Source organism: Heloderma suspectum, chromosome 4, assembly GCF_057233095.1.
Source record: "Heloderma suspectum isolate Gila_16-S chromosome 4, 16-S_ref, whole genome shotgun sequence".
Taxonomy (NCBI): Eukaryota; Metazoa; Chordata; class Lepidosauria; order Squamata; family Helodermatidae; genus Heloderma; species Heloderma suspectum.
The window spans coordinates 253,550,574-253,572,175 of NC_139461.1; the positions used below are offsets into that span (position 1 = coordinate 253,550,574).

Consider the following 21,602-nt stretch of genomic DNA (forward strand, 5'->3'; position numbering starts at 1 on the left):
ACAAAAAGCTTAGAAATATTTTAAATGTTGTTCCATCCCTACTATTGCTTCATGAATTGTACACAAAATTCACAGTTACACATATCCGCCATCGGATTAGGCACAGGCATTCTGCTGGGGAGAAACTGGTAGGTGGAATATGGGGGAGATACATGTTTTAAAATGTTTTTGGGTAAAGAGCTGAAGTCCTGTTCCCAGTACCCAAGGAGTCTTGTTCCCAGTACCCAAAATTCACCAAATAAGCAAGAAAAAACTGCTTATCGTCCCTGTATTCCATGGAGTATTTTCTGATGTATTCAATTATCTTTCTATGTTTCGAAGACCCAATATTAGTGTTGGATGTGAGGAAGTCATTACTACGCTTATATATAGATGGAACATACATACAAGAGTATGTGAGAGAGGAAGTGTGTGTGTGTAAGATCAGTAGTGAGTAGGGGGGACTGGCATGGCATGGGTTCATTGATGTAATTAACTGGCACACTTTTAAGTGCTATACAGATTAATAAGGGTACTTTTTGCCTTGTCACTGATTGAAATGGTTCAGCTGTCATATAAGGAGCACCGAAAACCACTGCTTGGTGGCAGGAGTTCCACACTATTGTAATCTGTTTCTGATGGAGCAACTGTTCAGCCTGATCATTGGAATCCTCATGCCAGACCCAGTAGACATCAGCTTAGCTATGTGGTAGTCTCAAGAGGAACCCTTTCCATATTCTTTCAGAAACCTCCAAATGGAGCTGGTGGCATTTGAATTGTCCCCCAGCCTAACTATTTCTGATGCCATGGTCCGCCATTACTAAGTGTTATGGTACAATTTTGACAAGACTAGAACTATATCAATGTCTGTTTGTATGCTAATGGATGATGAGGATGAGGATGGGGTACCTGGTGAGTCCACCTGGAAAATATATATCTCTGAACAGAAATACAGGAGGATGAGCTTGGTAGCCCCATTGAGAGCATCTGGGTTAAAATAAATGGAGCAAAGAATAAAAGGAACCTGGTGGTCGGAGCCTACTACCGGCCACCCAATCAAGGAGAAGACGAGGATGAAACTTTTGAAAAGCAAATCGCCGATGTTTCAAGGAAGCATGATGGAGTAGTAATGGGGGACTTCAATTTCCCCAATATCTGTTGGGAGACAAATTCTGCAAAACATGGCCCCTCCAGGAAATTCCTGACTGTCAGGGTGGACACTGAGGCCATAGAATCCCAGAGTAGTTCTGATTCTGAGGAAGAGCAGTCGCTCCTGGGAGAGGAGCGCTCTCCTCTTTCCCAGGACCAACAGCTGACGGAGATTCCTCCCACCCGCATTCCTAGTTTAGTTAGCAGTCCAGGGAGTGACCGAGCACAGATAGCAGACTTAGTGGATGCGCGACGCAGACGCAGAGAACGGCGCCAGATGGAGGGCGCGGAAAGGAGCGTAGTGCCCGGTTGGCGCGCACACAATGGCTTCGCCCCGAGGATCCAATGGAAAAGGGGAGGGACTCTCTGTAGTCCTTAAATTCAGGGGTCTGCCAGTAATTCCCTTTCAAACGGGGACCAACTGTTCCAACTTAGGGCATAGGTACTCTGCTGCTCAGATCTAGTTGCTACCTGTAGAGTTGTTAAGTTGTAAAAGAAGAATAAAGCTTTGAAAAGAATCCCTTTGTCTGTGTCTGGACTTGGCTACTGGATTAGACTGAGAGAGGCCTCCAAGGAGCCCTTGACACTGACTTGTGCGGTGGATAACTTCCTCCTGCAGAAAGTAGAGGAAGGAACTGGAGGATTGGCTATCCTTGACTTGATCCTAACCAACAGAGGTGACTTAGTGGATAAAGTAGCAGTTCCAGGAACTCTGGGGGAAAGCGACCATCTTATACTTGAGTTCTTGGTTCTAAGGAAGCAAAACCCGAGTGTAGCCAAACGCGTACCCTGGATTTTAGGAAGGTGATTTTAATAAACTCAGAACAATGATAAGTAAGGTCCCATGGCAAGCAACTCTAACAAGAAAAGGAGTCCAAGATGGGTGGGAGTTTTTAAAAAAGGGAATTCTCAAGGCACAATTACAAACAATTCCAACAAGAAAAAAAGGTGGAAGACAACAGAAGATGCCAATGTGGCTTCACAAAAAGTTTAGAGATGACGTGAAAACAAAGAAGTACACATATAGGAAGTGGAAAGAAGGCCAGGCAACAAAGGAAGAGTACAGGCAGGTAGAACAGAATTGCAGTGATGGTGTCGGAAAGGCTAAAGCTGAGAATGAGCTGAGGTTAGCAAGGGAGGCTAAAAGCAACAAAAAGGCTTTTTTCAGCTACGTGCATAGTAAAAGACAGAAGAAAGAAATGGTGGTTCAGCTGTTAAATAAGGATGGCAAAATGATAAGAGATGACAAAGAAAAGGCAGAAGTGCTCAGTTCCTACTTTGGCTCAGTCTTCTCCCAAAAGAAGGTCTATGACCCCCCTGGCAAAGGCAAAGTACCGATTGAAGGGGCAGGATTGCACATTGAGATCAATAGGCATATGGTCAAGGAACACCTAATTACTTTGAATGAGCTCAGATCTATAGGTCCAGATGAACTGCACCCTAGAGTAACAAAGGAACTGGCAGAAGAACTCTCAGAGCCACTCTCTATTCTCTTTGAGAAATCATGGAGGACGGGTGAAGTGCCAGATGACTAGAGGAGGGCTAATGTTGTCCCCATCTTCAAAAAGGGCAAAAAGGAGGAACCTGGGAACTACAGACCAGTCAGTCTGACATCAATCCCTGGGAAAATTCTGGAGCAGATGATAAAGCAATCCATCTGTAAGCACCTTGAAAACAATGCAGTGATTAATCGAAGCCAACATGGATTTGTCAAGAACAAATCCTGCCAGACAAATCTGATCTAATTTTTTGTTCAAGTAACCTCCCTTGTGGACTGTGGGAATGCTGTGGACATCATATACCTCGACTTCAGCAAAGCTTTCGACAAAGTGCCCGAGGATATCCTGATGAGCAAACTAGCTCAAAGTGGGCTAGATGAAATAACGATCAGGTGGATCCACAGTTGGCTACAGAATCGGACTCAGAGAGTGCTTATCAATGGGATCTTCTCCAACTGGGGAGAGGTAATGAGCGGGGTACCGCAGGGCTCAGTCCTGGGCCCAGTGCTCTTCAACATTTTTATTAATGACTTGGAGGAGGAGGTACACGGAATGCTGATCGAATTTGCAGATGACACAAAATTGGGCAGGTAGCTAATAGTTTGTAAGCAAAAAAAATAATTCAAAGTGATCTTGATAGACTGCAGCACTGGGCAGAAAACAACAGAATGACATTTAATAGGGATAAATGCCAAGTTCTGCACCTAGGAAAAAGAAACCAAATGCACAGTTACAAGATGGGGGATACGTGGCTCAACAACACTACAAGTGAGAAGGATCTTGGAATTGTTGTCGATCACAAGCTGAATATGAGCCAACAATGTGATATGGCTGCAAAAAAGGGAAATGCTATTTTGGGCTGCATTAATTGCTTCCAAATCCTGGGAAGTATTAGTTCCCCTCTTCTCAGCACTGGTTAGGCCTCATCTCCAGTACTGTGTCAAGTTCTCCTGACTGTTAGAGCAATATGACAACAGAACCAATTACCTAGGGAGATAGTAGGCTCTCCCACACTGGAGGCATTCAAGATAAGGCTGGACAGCCATCTGTCAGGGATGCTGTGACTTGGATTCCTGCATTGAGCAGGGGGTTGGCCCTTCCAACCCTACTATTCTATGATTCAATGATTCTATGATGTTGATTTACATTTCTGTACCACGCCATACCTGAGGCTCTCTGGGTGGTTTACACAGATTAAGAACATGAAACATTACATTACAGTAAGAAAATTAAAATACAGTGTAAGAGTTTAAAACCATTTACAGAACACACACAAACGGTATACACAAAGAGAACATAAATTGTATATTGTTAGTCTGTGAGCCCACACTGTCTTCAGAAGACTAAAGCAGCAACAGCTACTATTTTAAAATGTCTTTCTTTGATTCTCAGTGTTTTACGTGATATTGTAAGTCGCACTTATACATATCTGGCAGGATATAAATTTATAAAGTAAAACAACACAATGAATGTGAGAGAAGGGGGAGCCATTTCCATTTTAACAGTGGAGGAACTGGGGTCAGAAATACAAAAATTCACCAATCTTCCCTCTTCCTTTTTGTGTTATCAGGAGGCAGCTGTGGTCCCCCAGCGAGGTTAGACTTTGCTGAGCTTCACGATGAGTATAAAGAAAAGAATTCCTTTCCTGTTGGCTCAGCTGTGAAATATACATGTCGCCAAGGCTATGCTAAGCATCCTGGACTGAAGGCCTCTATTATGTGCCTTAGAAATCAGGTGTGGTCAGAAGTTCAGGAATTCTGTAAAAGTGAGTCCCTTATCATTCTTGAACTAGATATGAGGGGCAGCGGGAGGATGGAACATTCTTTTAATAGGGAATACTATATAAAGCCCAAATTATCTTAATGTTTAATATAAGCAGTGAATCAAGTCATGCAACTTTCCCCTTGTGAATGTATTCATTTTAAGAAAATACAAAAAGAAAACTCTGAATCAGTTTTGCTCTTTAGAGGAGTTTAACGTAAGTAGGAAAAATATCATTTGTCTTATTTTCTGCTAGGAAAATCATGTGGACATCCAGGAGAACCAGATAACGGCAGGCTGATTGTATCAGGAGATTTTTTCTTTGGTTCCACTGTAAATTACACCTGTGAGGAAGGGTAAGCATCAGAGAAATAAAGAGGTGTTCCACTGATTTTCTGGTAGGGTTCCTCTTCCTTTAGCAGCGTAAGCAGAAATCATCTGATAAAGCTTCCCCCTCATTTAATACTCTCCCATGCAGGAAAAGTTTTGCTGAGAGATTTCCGCCTCTAATGCAGCGTTAAAGTAACACCAGTATTGATCGAAAAGTGAACAAAACTGGTCAGACAGAATAAATTGGTGCAATGTAAGGATAACTTCTATGAAGTATGGCAGATGTTTATGAACTATGCAAACAGTAACAAAGATATCACCAGCTCCCCAGCTAAACATGAAATGAGACAAAAACAATGAATTATAACTGTATTGTATACCATGGAATGTGATGGTCATGTTGTTCAGTCGTTAAGTCGTGTCCGACTCTTCGTGACCCCATGGACCATAGCACGCCAGGCCTTCCTGTCCTCCGCTCTCTCCTGGAGTGTGCTCAAGTTCATCTTCATTGCATCGGTGATGCTATCTATCTCATCCTCTGCTGTCCCCTTCTCGTATTTTGCCTTCAATCTTTGCTTGATTTTACATTAATGTATTTCGCACAGTGAATCATTTTTTAATTAATGTTTGATGTATGACTTCAATGAACATGACATTTGCATTTTGAGAAAAATCAATACAAATATGTTCTTAAAAATTCATCCAATTATTGGTGAAACAAGAGTTGGCAATCCTAGGGACAAACTTCTCTTGCAGCCTAATCCTATCAACCTCTGTTAGCAAAGTTTAAGTGGTAACTGTCAACAGGAGGGGAACGAAAACCGGGCCAGTGAGAAACAAGGAGGTATCAACATGCTTGTGAGAACCCTAAGGTTTGCAGAAATACAAACATCGTTTAAAGAAATAAAACTTAGGGGCAAAATCCTAAAGAAAACACAGCCTAATGAGGACTGCGTATGCTCAGCAGCCATTGAATGTAGAATGTCAGTTGTAAAAACAGAATGTTGGGGCATCTGGAACGCTCTGCTTCTTGGAATGGTTGGAATGGTTGCTAGAAGCCTGAATAGGAGCACTCCTGTTAGGGAGGGGGGATACACTGCAATATTTTGTTGTTTACATGTCATTCAGAAATAATTACACAGTGCTTAGTGGAATGTACTCCAAGTAAGGGTGAATAGGATTGCACCGTAGTGTGAAATTGCAGAGTAAGCTACTTATTCCTTTCTTCCATGGATCATGCAGGAAGTTTATTCTTCCTTAATATGTGACTGAAGTGGTTGAACTGGTTTTTCGTTCTTTTGTGAGTGGCTGATAAAGCCATTCTACATAATCCAGAAAGAGGCCCGGATTGCTTGCTCAAAAGATTTCAACTAATTGGGACACTGCATCACTAGGAACCAAGGACTGGATGTCGTAAGAGATATCTGCAGAATCCTGGCCTTCACGGAACATGCTTTCCTATGATCCTTGATATACAGTTTCATTTTTTGCTGTGCATAAGTAAACAGAGCATATATTGAATTCAAACAACTCAGTTCTATACATCCCAGGAGGAAGAAGCAGAAGATCCGTAATTATTTCTCTCTCCGTACAGGCATAAGCTAAGTGGTCAGTCTTCTAGACGGTGTGTGATATCTGGCCGAAAAGTAGAATGGACCCCTGCCATTCCCGTTTGTCAGCGTAAGTAGAGCACATTTTAATCGAAACATTATCGCAAAATGTCTCCTTGCCAGTACAATTTCAGCGATTTGGGAACAATGCAAAATAGATCTGGAAAAGTTTGAAAAGGAGAAGTATAAATGCTAAAGTCAGAGATACTGAGCAAGTTCATAGGCAAAATAGAGAATTGAGATCAGAATAAAAATGGGGCCCAATCCACCACTAACTCCTTTTGAGCATGTCCCAATGTTGTTAATGAGCCTGACACAAGAATATGGTACTGCAAAGACCATTTATTTCAGTGGGGTTTTGTGTACTAGATATTCCTCTTGTATTGTCCTAAACAATGAAAATGGAAAGACCTTGGCCCCATCTACTCAGGCGATTTACTCCAGTGCTACTGGGCCTCACAGATGATCATGGCACATGATGTTCCCCCCTCCCCACAGCAACCATGTGTTTTCATGCTGTAAACCCCACATTTTTGCAAACTCATTTTGTGATGGGTTTTCCTGTTGCGCTTGCTTCAGTGTGGTTTGGGAGTCTGTGTGACCTCAACTAGTGATACTACCTTTGCCTCTGGCTGGGGGGTGCAGCACTGAAAGGAGGAAGGGAAATTTGCGCCATATCCGGAGGACCGGACCTGCGCATGATCATGCTTTGTTTTTCCCCAAATAAGCCTTACAATCAGCACATGGCTGTGGGATGACTTGAGAAAGACGCTTCAAAAGTGGACACACTTCTGCCCTGAAAACAGCCTGCTAAATGTGTCTGCTCAGAAATAATTCCCATTGACTTCCACTGTACTTACTTAGCACAGCACGGAGCGGACAGAGGAGCGGGGAAGACTATTGTTCTAAATCTGTGCTTTTCTGAAGGTGCAGACCTTCGCATAAGTTCAGTTACTTTAACGTGCTTTGTTTTTTCCCCAAATGAGCCTGTGCTTTGGGATGACTTCTGCTTTTTGAAATCTCCATTTCTGCCCTGAAAACAGCCCTCTAAACATGTCCACCCATAAGTAATTCCCATTTCTTTGCACTGCACTTCCGTAGCACTGAGCCGAGAGAGTGGTGGGAAAGGCCATTGTTTTGAATCTCTGCTTTTCTGGGGGCATGGACTTTTTCAAAAGTTAATGGCTTTAACATGCTTCCCCCCCCCCCCAATGAGCCTGTGCTTTGAGATAACTTCTGTTCTTTTGAAATCTCCACTTCTGCCCTGAAAACAGCCCACTAAATATGTCTACTCAGAAGTAATTCCCATTGACTTCCACTGCACTTATTCAGCACGGAGCTGAGTTGTTTTTTTTAATAAAGGGAAGCTTGTTGATGCAACAAGACTCCACCCACGTATGCCTGAACTAATGCCATTTCTTGTGCAGTCTGCCACGCAAAAGCGGTTGTTCCCCTTCTTTTTTTATATACACCGCTTTAATCGGCTGCGTATGCCATGGATAGAGCAAATCCAATTTTATGAAAATGCGGTTGTTAACTGAATTGCGTTGGAAAGCGTCTCTGTGTAGATGGCCCTGTGTGTGTGTGTGTGTGTGTGTGCAAAGCTGTCTTTTATCTACAAAGAAATTAACATGATTTGCACAAAATCTATTGCAGCGTATTGTATGACTGCTAAGTGTGATGTGCTTCCAACTTCATGTGCCTTCATGTAGTGTCTAATACTTGGAAAATAATTCCCTTGTGTTTCCACTATCCACTAAATCTTCTGTATAGCATTGTAGTTCCGCGCCTCATTGTTGACTGGGTCTCCCTTTCAATGTTCCTTTCCAATGGTGTAGCTTTATTATCTCTCTCTCCTACTTTTTGTCTCTAAATAGAACAGGCTTTGCTTGATCACAATGAATGTGTTTTATATCTGTCCTGTGCCCTTTGAAAATGAGGGGGTGGGATTATCTGAAATAAAGAACTGTGTCCCAAATGTGCATGCCAAAATATACGTGTAGATTAAATCAGAAACTATACATTAACTCACAGACAAAAACACAAAGAGAGATAAAATGCTAAATAGGTGAGACCACTGAAGTCTTCATCTTCCTCATTCAGTCATCTATACTAGTTGCCATCACACCACTCTTTGACAATTAAGTTCAAAGATCAAGTATGTGATGTGAAGAAGAAATTCCTTTGCTCTTCTTAAGCATGCCACTCAGTATTTCAGTGATGCCAGGTGTCCTAATTTTTACAATACTTTCCCCCCTATTAATTCTCTTCATACAATTCATTCTATCACAGTCCTAAAATGTAGAACATGGAATATAGGAAATGACATTTACAGGACAGCAGGCACTCTCCTTTAGTGTCTTTAAGGAGCTTGACTTGCTTGATATGCAGGTACTGGTGGGAAAACAAAATATATAAAGTTTATTCTATTCATTGTGGTGATTGTGAATGACTATGACAAAGCATGGCAGATTGTGGAATGCCAGAAATAATGGTGTTTCTTCTTTTGTTTTTCTGTTGAGGTTTGGTCATGATTTGCAGCTAATGCTACACTTGGACTACTTAATATTATACAATAATATTTAGCCTTAACTGTTGAATTCAGTAGTTGCATTTTCCAAGTTGGCTCACTTGAAAGCAAAATAAATTCTAGAGATTATTTTCAATATATGCCTTCTGCCTCTCTCTAGGTATTTCATGTTCTCCACCACCAAATATTCCCCATGGCAAGCACAGTGGCACATATGTGAATGACTTCTCCTATGGGACAGCTGTAAGATACACCTGTGATAAAGGCTACCCCCTTGCTGGAAATGCATCTATTTACTGTACCACTAAGGATGGGTTAAATGGAGTGTGGAGTGGCCGTGCATATTGTGGAGGTGTGGCTTTCACATACATAATATTTTTTTATTCTTCTGTAGAAAAGTCCAACTTACGTTAACTCCTAAGTGTGATAATCTAGTAATATTATGACAAACACTGCCTGTTATTTTCCGACAAGAAGAATAATTCATTATCTGTATTCCTAAACAATCAAAACCTGACCTATTTGGCAATGTTACTGCATAGACACACAGGAAACAGGTATATAACCTTTTCACCTTTCCTTCACTGTTGTTTGATTATTAAATCATTGTATTTTCAGTGTCTCAGTGTTCACCTCCTCAAATTAAGAACGGGAGAATGGTGTCTGGTTCTTCTGGAACTTACACGTATAACCAAAGAGTGACGTTTGAATGCATTGCTGGCCACAAGATAACTGGCTCGAGAGTGATTCAGTGCCAAGTGGATGGCACATGGCACCCTCCTGTACCTCACTGTGAAAGGGGCAAGTATGACTATGGAGCTTCTTATCTGACACCTTTCCTACAAATACAGAGAGCTCACTTTCAGACTGCAAGAAACCTTGTCTCACGAAACTCCTGTGAGAACAATAAATACGTTCCTCACTGTGTATTGAGAGAATGGTTTGAAGGAGATTAGTTTGACCCTGCTAGAAAATTGTATACTTTTGCTATTTGCTGTGTTGCTGATATGAGAACTTTAAACGTAAGCCAGTCTATGCCACTTGAAAGCAAAAGTTGTCTGCAGAATATTCATATTGAAATATAATTGCAGTCCTTGTAGAGAGAGACAGTGTGGTACATCGGCTCGAGCACTGGACTTATGCATGTGAGATTTGGGTTCAGATCTACACTCAGTGATACACCTTACTAGATGACATTGGGCCAGTCATCATTTCCTAACGTAACCTTACTTAGAGGGCTGTGGTGACAAAATGTGGGAGGAGGAGATCATGTATGATGTCTTGTGCTCCTTGAAGGAAGGAGGGGATAAAATGTAATATACAACTTTTCACTGTAACTTTCTGTTAAGCATTCATTAAAAAGCTTTTGTGAATATACTTTCTACGTTATTTTTTTCTGTTTAGTATCACAGTGCCCCTTGCCTCCAGACATAGCCAATGGGAAGCACAATGGTTTTGCTGGGCAAATGTCTGTAACGTATTCTTGTGATCCTGGTTATTCCCTTGTTGGAAAGGCATCTATTTCCTGCACAGCTTCTGGAGACTGGAGCCTTCCTCTGCCCCACTGTGCAGGTATTTAAGATTGCCGTTTGAATTTGTGAGCTGGATACCCATACTTTGTATAGTCTGTACTGGTCTTTCGTTGTAATTTATTTCTTTTAAAATTCCCACCTTAAGCTGTTGTGAATTTTGAAGGAAAATGGCTTTGTAGGCTCTCATGATGGTAGGACAGGAATCTGCAGCATAAACGTGAACACAGGAGGCTTGATTTCAGAGTTGCAGGGTAGCCTAGCAAAGATTCTATGGTTAACTGGACTGGTATATATTCATGATAGTTAGAAAAACAAAAAGAGGAAGCACTTTGTTCCTAGTATACCAGCCAAAGTTCACATAAAAATACAAATCCACTAGTTGATCTTCGTATTGTGTTCAGGGATTGGTATCAGGAAGATGTAATAGGAGACATCTCAAAATGTATGGCAGGATCCCAGATGTAGGGACAGTTTTCATTTTCTCTGTATTTGATGGACTCCCTCCTCTCTTTCAACAGTGCAGTGTTCCACACCTCAAATGATTGCTAATGGGAAATACAAGAGTCAGAAATCAGAACACTTTACTAGCGGGATGTTTGTAGAATACAGCTGTGAGCCTGGATACAACCTTATAGGAAATGCAAGAATGTTTTGTACAGAGTCTGGCTTTTGGAACTCCTCAGCACCAAACTGTGAATGTGAGTCTCTTGTCAGCCTTTCTATTTAAATCATAGTATGCAGCTCATGCAACAAATCTAGAAATGTTGCCAGGAAATATAACATTGCATACATGACCCTTTATGTCAGGGGTGGACAACTTGTGGCCCTCCAGATGTTTTGGCCTACAACTCCCATCAGCCCTAGCTGGGGAGGCTGACATACTGCACAGTGACATGCCGGCCTGTAGCCCTATCTTTATTTCCAATGGGCTGTCCTCACAAGCGAATTTGTGTGAAGTTAGAGCAGTTTGAGTTCCTTCCCGACAAATTACCTCGTCACCAATCCTCTGCCAACCAGCTGCTTCCTTCTTTAAAAGCTGCATTTTCTGAAACTCCTTTTATTCCAACTTTTGTTTTTACTGAAAGGGGCTCCCTGGCGGTTTTAGCACAGTGTGCCATGTCCCCCACTGCATTAAATCCTGGGTGTGCCTCTGTTACCTGGCAGTGATGTGGCCAAGGTGGTGGGATGTCCCGTTCCCTCTTGTTTCCCCAGTGGAAGTAATTTTTCCCATTCCCATTGAAAAAATCCCCACGAGCACAGCAGTGACCCTTCACATTACCACAGTACCGGGGACCTTAGGTACCCTGCTTTTAATCTTTAACATATCCCCCCTTTTGTGCATGTTTACTCAGAAGTAAGAAATAAATCTCGCTCATCTGCAGGAAAGGGTTAAAAGTTAACTTTAGTAACTCACCTTAAAGTGTTCTTTCACTTCTCTTAAATTGCTACTGTGTTGTTGTGCTTCTTTGATGTCCTGCAGTTTCTCTGTTGTTATGTAAAGTCCTTCTCTGCTATATCGCATTATTTCATTACTGCAATTACGATCTTTCGGGTTTGCAGGAGCTCCTCATTGCAAGCAGGGAGAAGGAGAAAGGGGGGAGTTGGAAGGGGGATTGGAAGCAATTGACAGAAGTGCACTCATGGGGAAAAATGGGGTTGGAGCAATAACTCTGCAGCTGTTTGCTGGGCTGTGGCGAAATTCGGGTGCGGGCGGAACTCTCAGGAGCCTTCAGATGCAGCACTGGAGAACTGGAGATTTTGGTTTCTTCTGGGAAATCTACACACACAGGGAAAATTAGTTGCTCTCCATTCATAATAATGTAGGGAGCGTGGAAAGGGGTGGGAAACAAGCCTCACTCATTGGTTGAGCAGCCCCTGCCAGTTTGATGACGTTCAGTTCTACTCCCCCCACCCCACCCAGAAGTATGTTCCTTTCGAGTGCCGAAAACCAGATTTTAAAGGTACACTACACTTGGCTTACCTTGCTTCGTGTGTCCCTGATGGACCAAAGCTGATTCCATGAAAATCTGGGTAATACTCCAATGAACTTCTCATTCTGTTGTCATGAAGATCCCCCCCACCGCAAATTTTCTGAGACCCACTTGGGCCCCAGAGGCATTCTTCTAAAAATAACAAGGGTGGGCTGCTGCAGACAAACACTTCATTTTGAAAAAAGAAAGGTAAGTTGGGGTGGGGTGGGATGGGGAGCAGAGCATCCTGGGGGTTTAGACCAGGTGGTGGGAAACAAGGGGAGCGTTCAGGGGCTATGTGTGGGGGTGGGCATGGGTTTTGTTTTTGTTTGGAGTGGTGTATGGTTTCCTTGGGTTTTTGTTTTTGACATGGTGTGTGTTCTGTCTGGTGTACACGTATGCACACGTGCTTGGGTTTTTTGTATGGCTCTGTGGTGTGAGTAGGCGTTTTGCCTGTGTGTGTTTCTCTGAACATCACAAATTTGCCTGCTGTGAAATAGGTATTTTGTTGTGCTTTGTGGCGCCAAATAAATGATCTGGAATTTGGGGGCTCAGATCCCATATCTGCCTTGTACTCAATTACTTGGCCAGGTACTTGTCTCAGAGCCTTCTGTGAAATAGGTGTTGCAGGAGAAAACTGTGGGTTCAAGAGTAGTTTTGTTTTTGACCTCAGACTCCACCTCTGCCTTGAATTCAAGTTCTTGGTCCTTTTAGCTTCCTCAGTTTGCCTTCTGGAAACTGTTTTGTGACTGGTTATGCCCCACCATTCATTCATTCATTCATTCATTCATTCATTCATTCATTCAATATCCTGCCTTTTTCCTCTTGTAAGGAACCCAAGGGGGCTTACATTGTCCTTCTACATGGTCTCCATTTTATCTTCAAGACAACCCTATAAAGTAGGTTAGGCCAAGAGTCAGTGACTGGCTTAAAAGTCATCCAGTGAGTTTCATGGCCAAGTGGGAACTAGAACCCGGATCTTCTATGTCCTAGTCCAACACTCTAACCCCTACACCACTCGCTCACCAGGCAGTCATTTTGTGTGAGCATTCACAACACACTCAAATGTTGAAACATACCCATCATCTCAAAAAGGTTTGGGACCCCTGCATTATGTATATTATTGTTGGATATATTTTCTATCTGTCTGTCTCTCCCTCGGTCTATTGTCTGTCTCTCCCTCTGTAGTGCTGAGGACAATAACATTATGCCATTGCTCCTTTCAGTGGTACGGTGCCCCTCACCTCCCAAAGTCTTGCATGGGAAGTACAATGCCGAGGAATCAACAAAATACACCAATGGAAAATCTGTAAAATACAGCTGTGAACCTGGCTATGTACTAATAGGAGAGGCAACTATTTATTGCACAGGATCCGGTGTGTGGAGTATCCCTGTCCCACGCTGCGAAGGCAAGCTTATATAGTAGTTTTTCATTTTGGCTTTACAGATTTAAAATTGAGATCATTGTTTTCATAGATTCCCTCTTTCTGCATTGAGAGGAACTCCAAATGTTATGGGTTTGGAGTTCCTCTCAATGAGGATAACTTCAGAGTTGCAGGGTAGCTTAGCAAAGACTCTATGGTTAGCTGGATTGATAAGTATTCATGATAGTTAGCAAAAGATAATGTAGGTACCTTGTTCCTAGTATTCCAGCCAATGATCACATAAAAAATACAAATCCACTAGTTTATCTTTGCATTGTGTTCAATGACTGGTATCAGGAAGATGTAACTGGAGACATCTCAGAATGTATGGCAGGATCCCAGATGTAGGGACAGTTTTCATTTTCTCAGTATTTGATGGACTCCCTCCTCTCTTTCAACAGTGCAGTGTTCCACACCTCAAATGAGTGCTACTGGGAAATACGAGAGTCAGAAATCAGAACACTTTACTAGCGGGATGTTTGTAGAATACAGCTGTGAGCCTGGATACAACCTTATAGGAAACGCAATAATGTTTTGTACATACATGACCCTTTATGACATGTATGTACAACTTGTGGCCCTCCAGATGTTTTGGCCTACAACTCCCATCAGCCTTAGCCGGCTTCACCACCATCTTGGAGCTGGATAGCTGTCCAAGGAAGAGTGGAGGAGGGACTATGGACGTTGTGTGTTAAAACACCCGGAGTGTCAAAACCTGCTCATTCCTGCTTTGTGTGTAAAGAAATCCAAGGTTACTACATTATTTATGACTATGTATGTGTATGAGTAGTGTTTCACCTTCACTAACAAGCCTGTTTCTCTTGGAGTTCTATTTGGGGGTTGGCTTCATCTGTCAGTCAGTAGAATGCAAAATCCAATGCAATGTGAGAAGGATTTGGTTGTTTTCTCTTGCTCTCTTGTCTTTTGCAAAGTCTCAGCATGCGCTCAGAGATATCTATTACCCTGGGAAGATGTAGTGTGCCTCATATAAGCATCACTTTCCACTATGTGTGCAACCCTAGATCAGGGTGATGATTTTGTGGAAAGATCGTCTTTACCAGAGAGATCAGAATCTGTATCAACATTACAGTAAGGTCCAACAGTCACATCCAGTGGAGTTCTGTTATGTATGGGTAAATAGACAGGTTCTGTTCAGAAGTATGGCATATGAAGCCAAGCATAGTCTTTCCCTGTCAAACATTGTGAGTGGAATGGTTGATCACACGAGACGGGTGGGGTGTGACAAGGAATCCATGAAGCCGACCATGAGTAATGAATAGTATGTGGCCATGTGGAAAACTAAGTTGCATATTATCAGGGACTTTCATTTTTATAGATGGCTATTTTATTTTGTTATTATGTATTAAAAGTATTTTAACCTGCTTTTCATCCTAAGATATCAGGGCCATATACAAGAGATACAAAAAACGCCGAAATATGCCAGAATCTAATACAATAAAAGCATAAAACATCAGAATAAAAACAAATCAGAAGGATCTACTTTGTGAAGGGTTTTACCCTGAACAGCATCTAATCAATTAACAACCCCCCCTTTAAGTTTAACACATTGTGATAAGGGTTTTCTGTATTTGCTCAAGTTCCAGAATTACTAGGCAATATGGATATGGTGTGGTGTCCTATGCTGTGGCCATTTCCAGCTTCATCACCACCTTGGTTGGCTGTCAGTGACAGAACAGTGGATTTAAGCCCCAGATTCTTCTGTTCTGTATACATGGACACCATTTGTCTTGGGATAACCAGGAGCACTGAACAAGAAAAGAAGAAACCCTAATTGAATATGTGGTGGTCAAGCATCATCTTAATCTGCCTCTGCATTGTATTCTTTGCTCTTCTCCTTTCAGTGGTGCAATGCCAGCCACCCCCAGATATCGAAAATGGGGCTCACAGCAACCAGGGAGCAGTAGTGTTTACCACTGACATGTTTGTGAATTATACATGTGATCCTGGCTACACTCTTATTGGAGAGGCAACTATCTATTGCACAGACTCAGGCACGTGGTCTTCCCCTGCCCCTCGCTGTGAAGGTAAATTTCTTGGCAACAGGATTGTCCATGTTGGCCATAGAAGTGCAAGCTACAAAAGTGAGAATGCATGTTCACATTGGTTCCTTCCTTCTGCATTGAAACGTTTGGTTTCAGACAAATCCTTAAATTAAGGCTGCTTCAAATGTTCCAGACTTCTTAGACTGGAGGCATACCTTTCGGAATATGTGTCATATAGAATTCAGTTTTGTGTGGAATAAATGTTCATGTGAAGTGTCGCTGAAAAGAGACAAAGCCAAAGTGACAACTAGTGAAGGAAGACTCCTCTTATAGTAGTGGAGGTGGTACCACCTACCCTGCCCTGGGGGTTCAGTAACTTACCTCTTATTAAGGGGCTTCATATCAAACTGAGAGAACCTGAAATTTTAAACTTTCCATTGATAATGTGACTGAAATGGTTGTGCGACACATTCCTTTTTCCATTTAATTTTTACTGTAGAGTCCAATGCTGATTTTATATTTTCATTTGTAGTTGCTAGTTCTATACATTCATAACAGAAGAATAACAGCATCGCAACACTTTAGAAACCAAGGGAGAGAAGTGCATTTGAGTGATGTGTGGCTCATTATTACCTGAAACACAGCCTTACCATTCGGTGGCAATGTGACAGCAAAGGAGACTCTACTCTGAGAATGGATGCCGTTTACATGTGTTTGGGATGTGATTTACATTTGTTTAGGAATGGATGCTATTTACACCTGTTCACATGTGTTCATTTGCTGTCAGGATCTAAAAACATCAACATCTCATCTAAAGTTAGGGGCACTTATGAGAAAAGGGAAAGATAGTTAGGAATTCGTGCTCCAAATTAACACCATTATAAGGGCGGCAATCCAGATAGTCATTCTGTGGTGTTTCCCAAGAGCACGAGGTCCTCCTGGGTTTATAATTGCTTGAGGTGAATCTTCATTTGAAATTATCTAAAACAAAGATGCAGATACTACATATTGAAAGATCACAGAAAGAGGTGCAATGGACACGTGCTATTTGTATGTTGAATTTTTATGCATCATCTAATGAAGAGAAAGGTGGGGATTACTTTTTCCCAGAACTTTTTCCTCGTGTTGCTTGTCCTTGTTCAGGACAATAGCCTCACCTGCAGTTTTCCTATTGTGACATACATTGTATTGGTATAGAAGGGAGATATGTTTTCCCTCTTTCTAAAGCAACCTATGTTCTGCTGTCCATCAAGTACCTTTTCCCCTTTAATTATGTGATTAATCGCTCCTAAATGATTAACTGTCTTTGGAGTACCAGTGTTGATTTTCCATATGCAGCATGTTTCTGTACTGCTAGTTCAAAGTATTATTAGTGTGTACAGAGGCAGCTCCAGGTTTTAGGGGGCCCTGGGCAAAGAGCAGTCTGATGGGCCCTCTCCTCTGTTGGTGGGCCCTGGCACACCGAATCAGCTGGCTGAAGCAGCGGTGTAGTGGTGGCAGGTTGCGCTGGGGCTTTGCTCCGGCACTTTTTTTGAAGCCAGCCCCCAGCCGGGTCACAGTCTGCTAGAGAAGGAGGAGGGAGCAGGGGAATGCGAGCAGCTTCCTCTTGGCTGCTTCTCCTCTACTATGCAAAGCTAGCCAGACACAGGGGGCGAGCGAGAGAGGGAGGGAGCCTGAGAGAGCTCTGCAGCCTCCTCTCCCCCACCCCTAGTCTCCTCCTCAGCTCTTGGCTTCGCCGCCTGTCCCTGCTCTGTGACTTCAGGCCCGGTACTGCCCTCATCTCCTGCAATACTGGCCACCCCTTCAAGCCCGTTGCTGCTGCTGGCCAGGGCAGCAGCAGGAGGGGAGGCTGCTGACACCATTATTTACTTATGGGGCAGGGCAGGTGACTGGTTTGTGCCATTTTTTAGGATTTATCACACAATCCTATGCATGTTTACTCAGAAGTCAGTCCCGCTATGTTCAATTGCCAGGTAAGTGTGGGTAGGACTGCAGGCTTAGCTGCCTTCCCAAGATCTCTGTAAATTTAATTCGAAATAAACACCCATCGGATTGCACTGTTAATTTTCGAACATTAATTTCTACAGCAAGCAGAGTTGCCAAATGCAACCTGCTCTGTCAGCAACACTTTTTGGCACCAAGTTGGCATGTACCTGGGCAAACAAACCCTGGCGGAGGGAAGGGAAACAGTAAAAAATCAGTTGGGGGGAAAGGAGAAAGAAAGGGTGTGGGTGTGCATGCGTGTGCGTGTGTGTATGTATGTGTGGTTCAATCCAGCCGGGTGTGTCGATGTTTCTGTTGCAGGATGGGAGAGATATAATGAAGGAGCTTAGGAAAGGCTAATGGGCAATGTTGGGGAGCTAAGGGAGAGTGCAAGGGGGCTGTTTACATCAGAAGGGATCTGTCCATGAGGGCTGAGTTGAGAGGGTGAAGCTTCCATAGAGTATCATATTTTGAAAACCTAAAATGTTTGTGAGTGAATGAGTGAGTGGGTGGGTGGGTGAAAAAAATTAACACCACTCCATTTTTTCTCAGAGATCCAGTTGTAATACCATTGTCTAGGGATGGCGGAGAATTCCTCCATGGACCCAGTGAGGCCAGATTCAAAAGAATCCGGCCTCCGGAGTCTGTGGAGGAATGGATCACTTACATCTGCCCCCCTGAGGAATCTTCCCTGGCCGGATCCTTCCCGCTGGCTGGCTCTGGGGCGCCAGCGATACACCTGCCATTGCTGTATCGCTGGCTGGGCTGACTGACTCCGGATGCAAATGGTGTAGCAGATGCCATTTGCGGCTGGAAAGCAATTAGATTAATCCAAATGCAGCCATAAATGGCTGCATTTAGCTTAAACCAAGGGCTTTATGGCCGCAAATGGCGTAGTGGACACCATTTGCGTCTCTGGTTCTTCACGCGATAGGCTAGCCTATTAATCTAATTGCTTTCTGGCCGCAAATGGCATCGCCGTGGAGTGTAGCTGGCCAGGGAGGATTCCGGGGGGAGGGACAGATCGCCACCCTCAGTGGGCGGATTCCCAAGCGGAGGAACAGGTAGGGAATCCGCCCATCCCTACCACTGCCTTACTTTCATCTGCACTGTTTTTGGATCCAGTCGAAGGCTGTATATCTTACAAAGTGGTACGAACATAGAAGGGGATGCGGCTGTGGCTGTCACGAAGGGACCCTGCACTTCTGAATTTACCACTACAATACTGGGCTGAAGACTGCCATTTTGCCCTTAATCTTTATCAGTCCAAACTCAGCAAGCAGGGTTGGGAATAAGGCATCATTGGGGAGCTCTGTGAGGAAGGCAGACAAATAATCTTAAAGGAGACTCAGGTCAGGCATCAGTGGTACTCCCTGTCAGGGTGATGAGGTCCCGGTACCTGCCCAAGGATGCCATGTGTTGTTGAGCGCTCTGAGTGCATACATGAAATCCAAGATAAGAAAATATAAGAAGGGCCAGAGTAAATCCTTAGGGTTCACTCTGGCTTTCCCTGATTATGCTTTTCCAGGTGGATCTGGTTTATAGCTGCAATTGTGTTGTAGGTTCTTAGTACTGTCTAGGCCATTTCTTTTTTTGCTCATGTTTGTTGTTTCTATTAATGTTTTGCTGATTTATTACTGTATTGGTCTATTTTACTATTGTAAGGTGCCTTGGGAGAGGGGCTCTTGCCCTGAGAGATGGCCTAGAAATATTTTAAATAAATATTTAAATGAGCTTCACAAAAAGCTTAGAAATATTTTAAATGTTGTTCCATCCCTACTATTGCTTCATGAATTGTACACAAAATTCACAGTTACACATATCCGCCATCGGATTAGGCACAGGCATTCTGCTGGGGAGAAACTGGTAGGTGGAATATGGGGGAGATACATGTTTTAAAATGTTTTTGGGTAAAGAGCTGAAGTCCTGTTCCCAGTACCCAAGGAGTCTTGTTCCCAGTACCCAAAATTCACCAAATAAGCAAGAAAAAACTGCTTATCGTCCCTGTATTCCATGGAGTATTTTCTGATGTATTCAATTATCTTTCTATGTTTCGAAGACCCAATATTAGTGTTGGATGTGAGGAAGTCATTACTACGCTTATATATAGATGGAACATACATACAAGAGTATGTGAGAGAGGAAGTGTGTGTGTGTAAGATCAGTAGTGAGTAGGGGGGACTGGCATGGCATGGGTTCATTGATGTAATTAACTGGCACACTTTTAAGTGCTATACAGATTAATAAGGGTACTTTTTGCCTTGTCACTGATTGAAATGGTTCAGCTGTCATATAAGGAGCACCGAAAACCACTGCTTGGTGGCAGGAGTTCCACACTATTGTAATCTGTTTCTGATGGAGCAACTGTTCAGCCTGATCATTGGAATCCTCATGCCAGACCCAGTAGACATCAGCTTAGCTATGTGGTAGTCTCAAGAGGAACCCTTTCCATATTCTTTCAGAAACCTCCAAATGGAGCTGGTGGCATTTGAATTGTCCCCCAGCCTAACTATTTCTGATGCCATGGTCCGCCATTACTAAGTGTTATGGTACAATTTTGACAAGACTAGAACTATATCAATGTCTGTTTGTATGCTAATGGATGATGAGGATGAGGATGGGGTACCTGGTGAGTCCACCTGGAAAATATATATCTCTGAACAGAAATACAGGAGGATGAGCTTGGTAGCCCCATTGAGAGCATCTGGGTTAAAATAAATGGAGCAAAGAATAAAAGGAACCTGGTGGTCGGAGCCTACTACCGGCCACCCAATCAAGGAGAAGACGAGGATGAAACTTTTGAAAAGCAAATCGCCGATGTTTCAAGGAAGCATGATGGAGTAGTAATGGGGGACTTCAATTTCCCCAATATCTGTTGGGAGACAAATTCTGCAAAACATGGCCCCTCCAGGAAATTCCTGACTGTCAGGGTGGACACTGAGGCCATAGAATCCCAGAGTAGTTCTGATTCTGAGGAAGAGCAGTCGCTCCTGGGAGAGGAGCGCTCTCCTCTTTCCCAGGACCAACAGCTGACGGAGATTCCTCCCACCCGCATTCCTAGTTTAGTTAGCAGTCCAGGGAGTGACCGAGCACAGATAGCAGACTTAGTGGATGCGCGACGCAGACGCAGAGAACGGCGCCAGATGGAGGGCGCGGAAAGGAGCGTAGTGCCCGGTTGGCGCGCACACAATGGCTTCGCCCCGAGGATCCAATGGAAAAGGGGAGGGACTCTCTGTAGTCCTTAAATTCAGGGGTCTGCCAGTAATTCCCTTTCAAACGGGGACCAACTGTTCCAACTTAGGGCATAGGTACTCTGCTGCTCAGATCTAGTTGCTACCTGTAGAGTTGTTAAGTTGTAAAAGAAGAATAAAGCTTTGAAAAGAATCCCTTTGTCTGTGTCTGGACTTGGCTACTGGATTAGACTGAGAGAGGCCTCCAAGGAGCCCTTGACACTGACTTGTGCGGTGGATAACTTCCTCCTGCAGAAAGTAGAGGAAGGAACTGGAGGATTGGCTATCCTTGACTTGATCCTAACCAACAGAGGTGACTTAGTGGATAAAGTAGCAGTTCCAGGAACTCTGGGGGAAAGCGACCATCTTATACTTGAGTTCTTGGTTCTAAGGAAGCAAAACCCGAGTGTAGCCAAACGCGTACCCTGGATTTTAGGAAGGTGATTTTAATAAACTCAGAACAATGATAAGTAAGGTCCCATGGCAAGCAACTCTAACAAGAAAAGGAGTCCAAGATGGGTGGGAGTTTTTAAAAAAGGGAATTCTCAAGGCACAATTACAAACAATTCCAACAAGAAAAAAAGGTGGAAGACAACAGAAGA

General features: G+C 43.1%; 1 protein-coding gene across 1 annotated transcript in view; it reads left to right on the plus strand.

The window, feature by feature from the left end:
• Positions 1-21,602, plus strand: part of CR1 (complement C3b/C4b receptor 1 (Knops blood group)) — a 126,751-nt gene that overhangs the window by 52,002 nt on the left and 53,147 nt on the right. Inside the window, exons 20-28 of the mRNA XM_084853355.1 lie at positions 4,198-4,392; positions 4,645-4,744; positions 6,313-6,398; positions 9,019-9,210; positions 9,477-9,659; positions 10,263-10,430; positions 10,909-11,088; positions 13,587-13,769; positions 15,647-15,829. Of these exons, the coding sequence (XP_084709481.1) occupies positions 4,198-4,392; positions 4,645-4,744; positions 6,313-6,398; positions 9,019-9,210; positions 9,477-9,659; positions 10,263-10,430; positions 10,909-11,088; positions 13,587-13,769; positions 15,647-15,829 (1,470 nt within the window). The remainder of the gene's footprint in view (positions 1-4,197; positions 4,393-4,644; positions 4,745-6,312; positions 6,399-9,018; positions 9,211-9,476; positions 9,660-10,262; positions 10,431-10,908; positions 11,089-13,586; positions 13,770-15,646; positions 15,830-21,602) is intronic.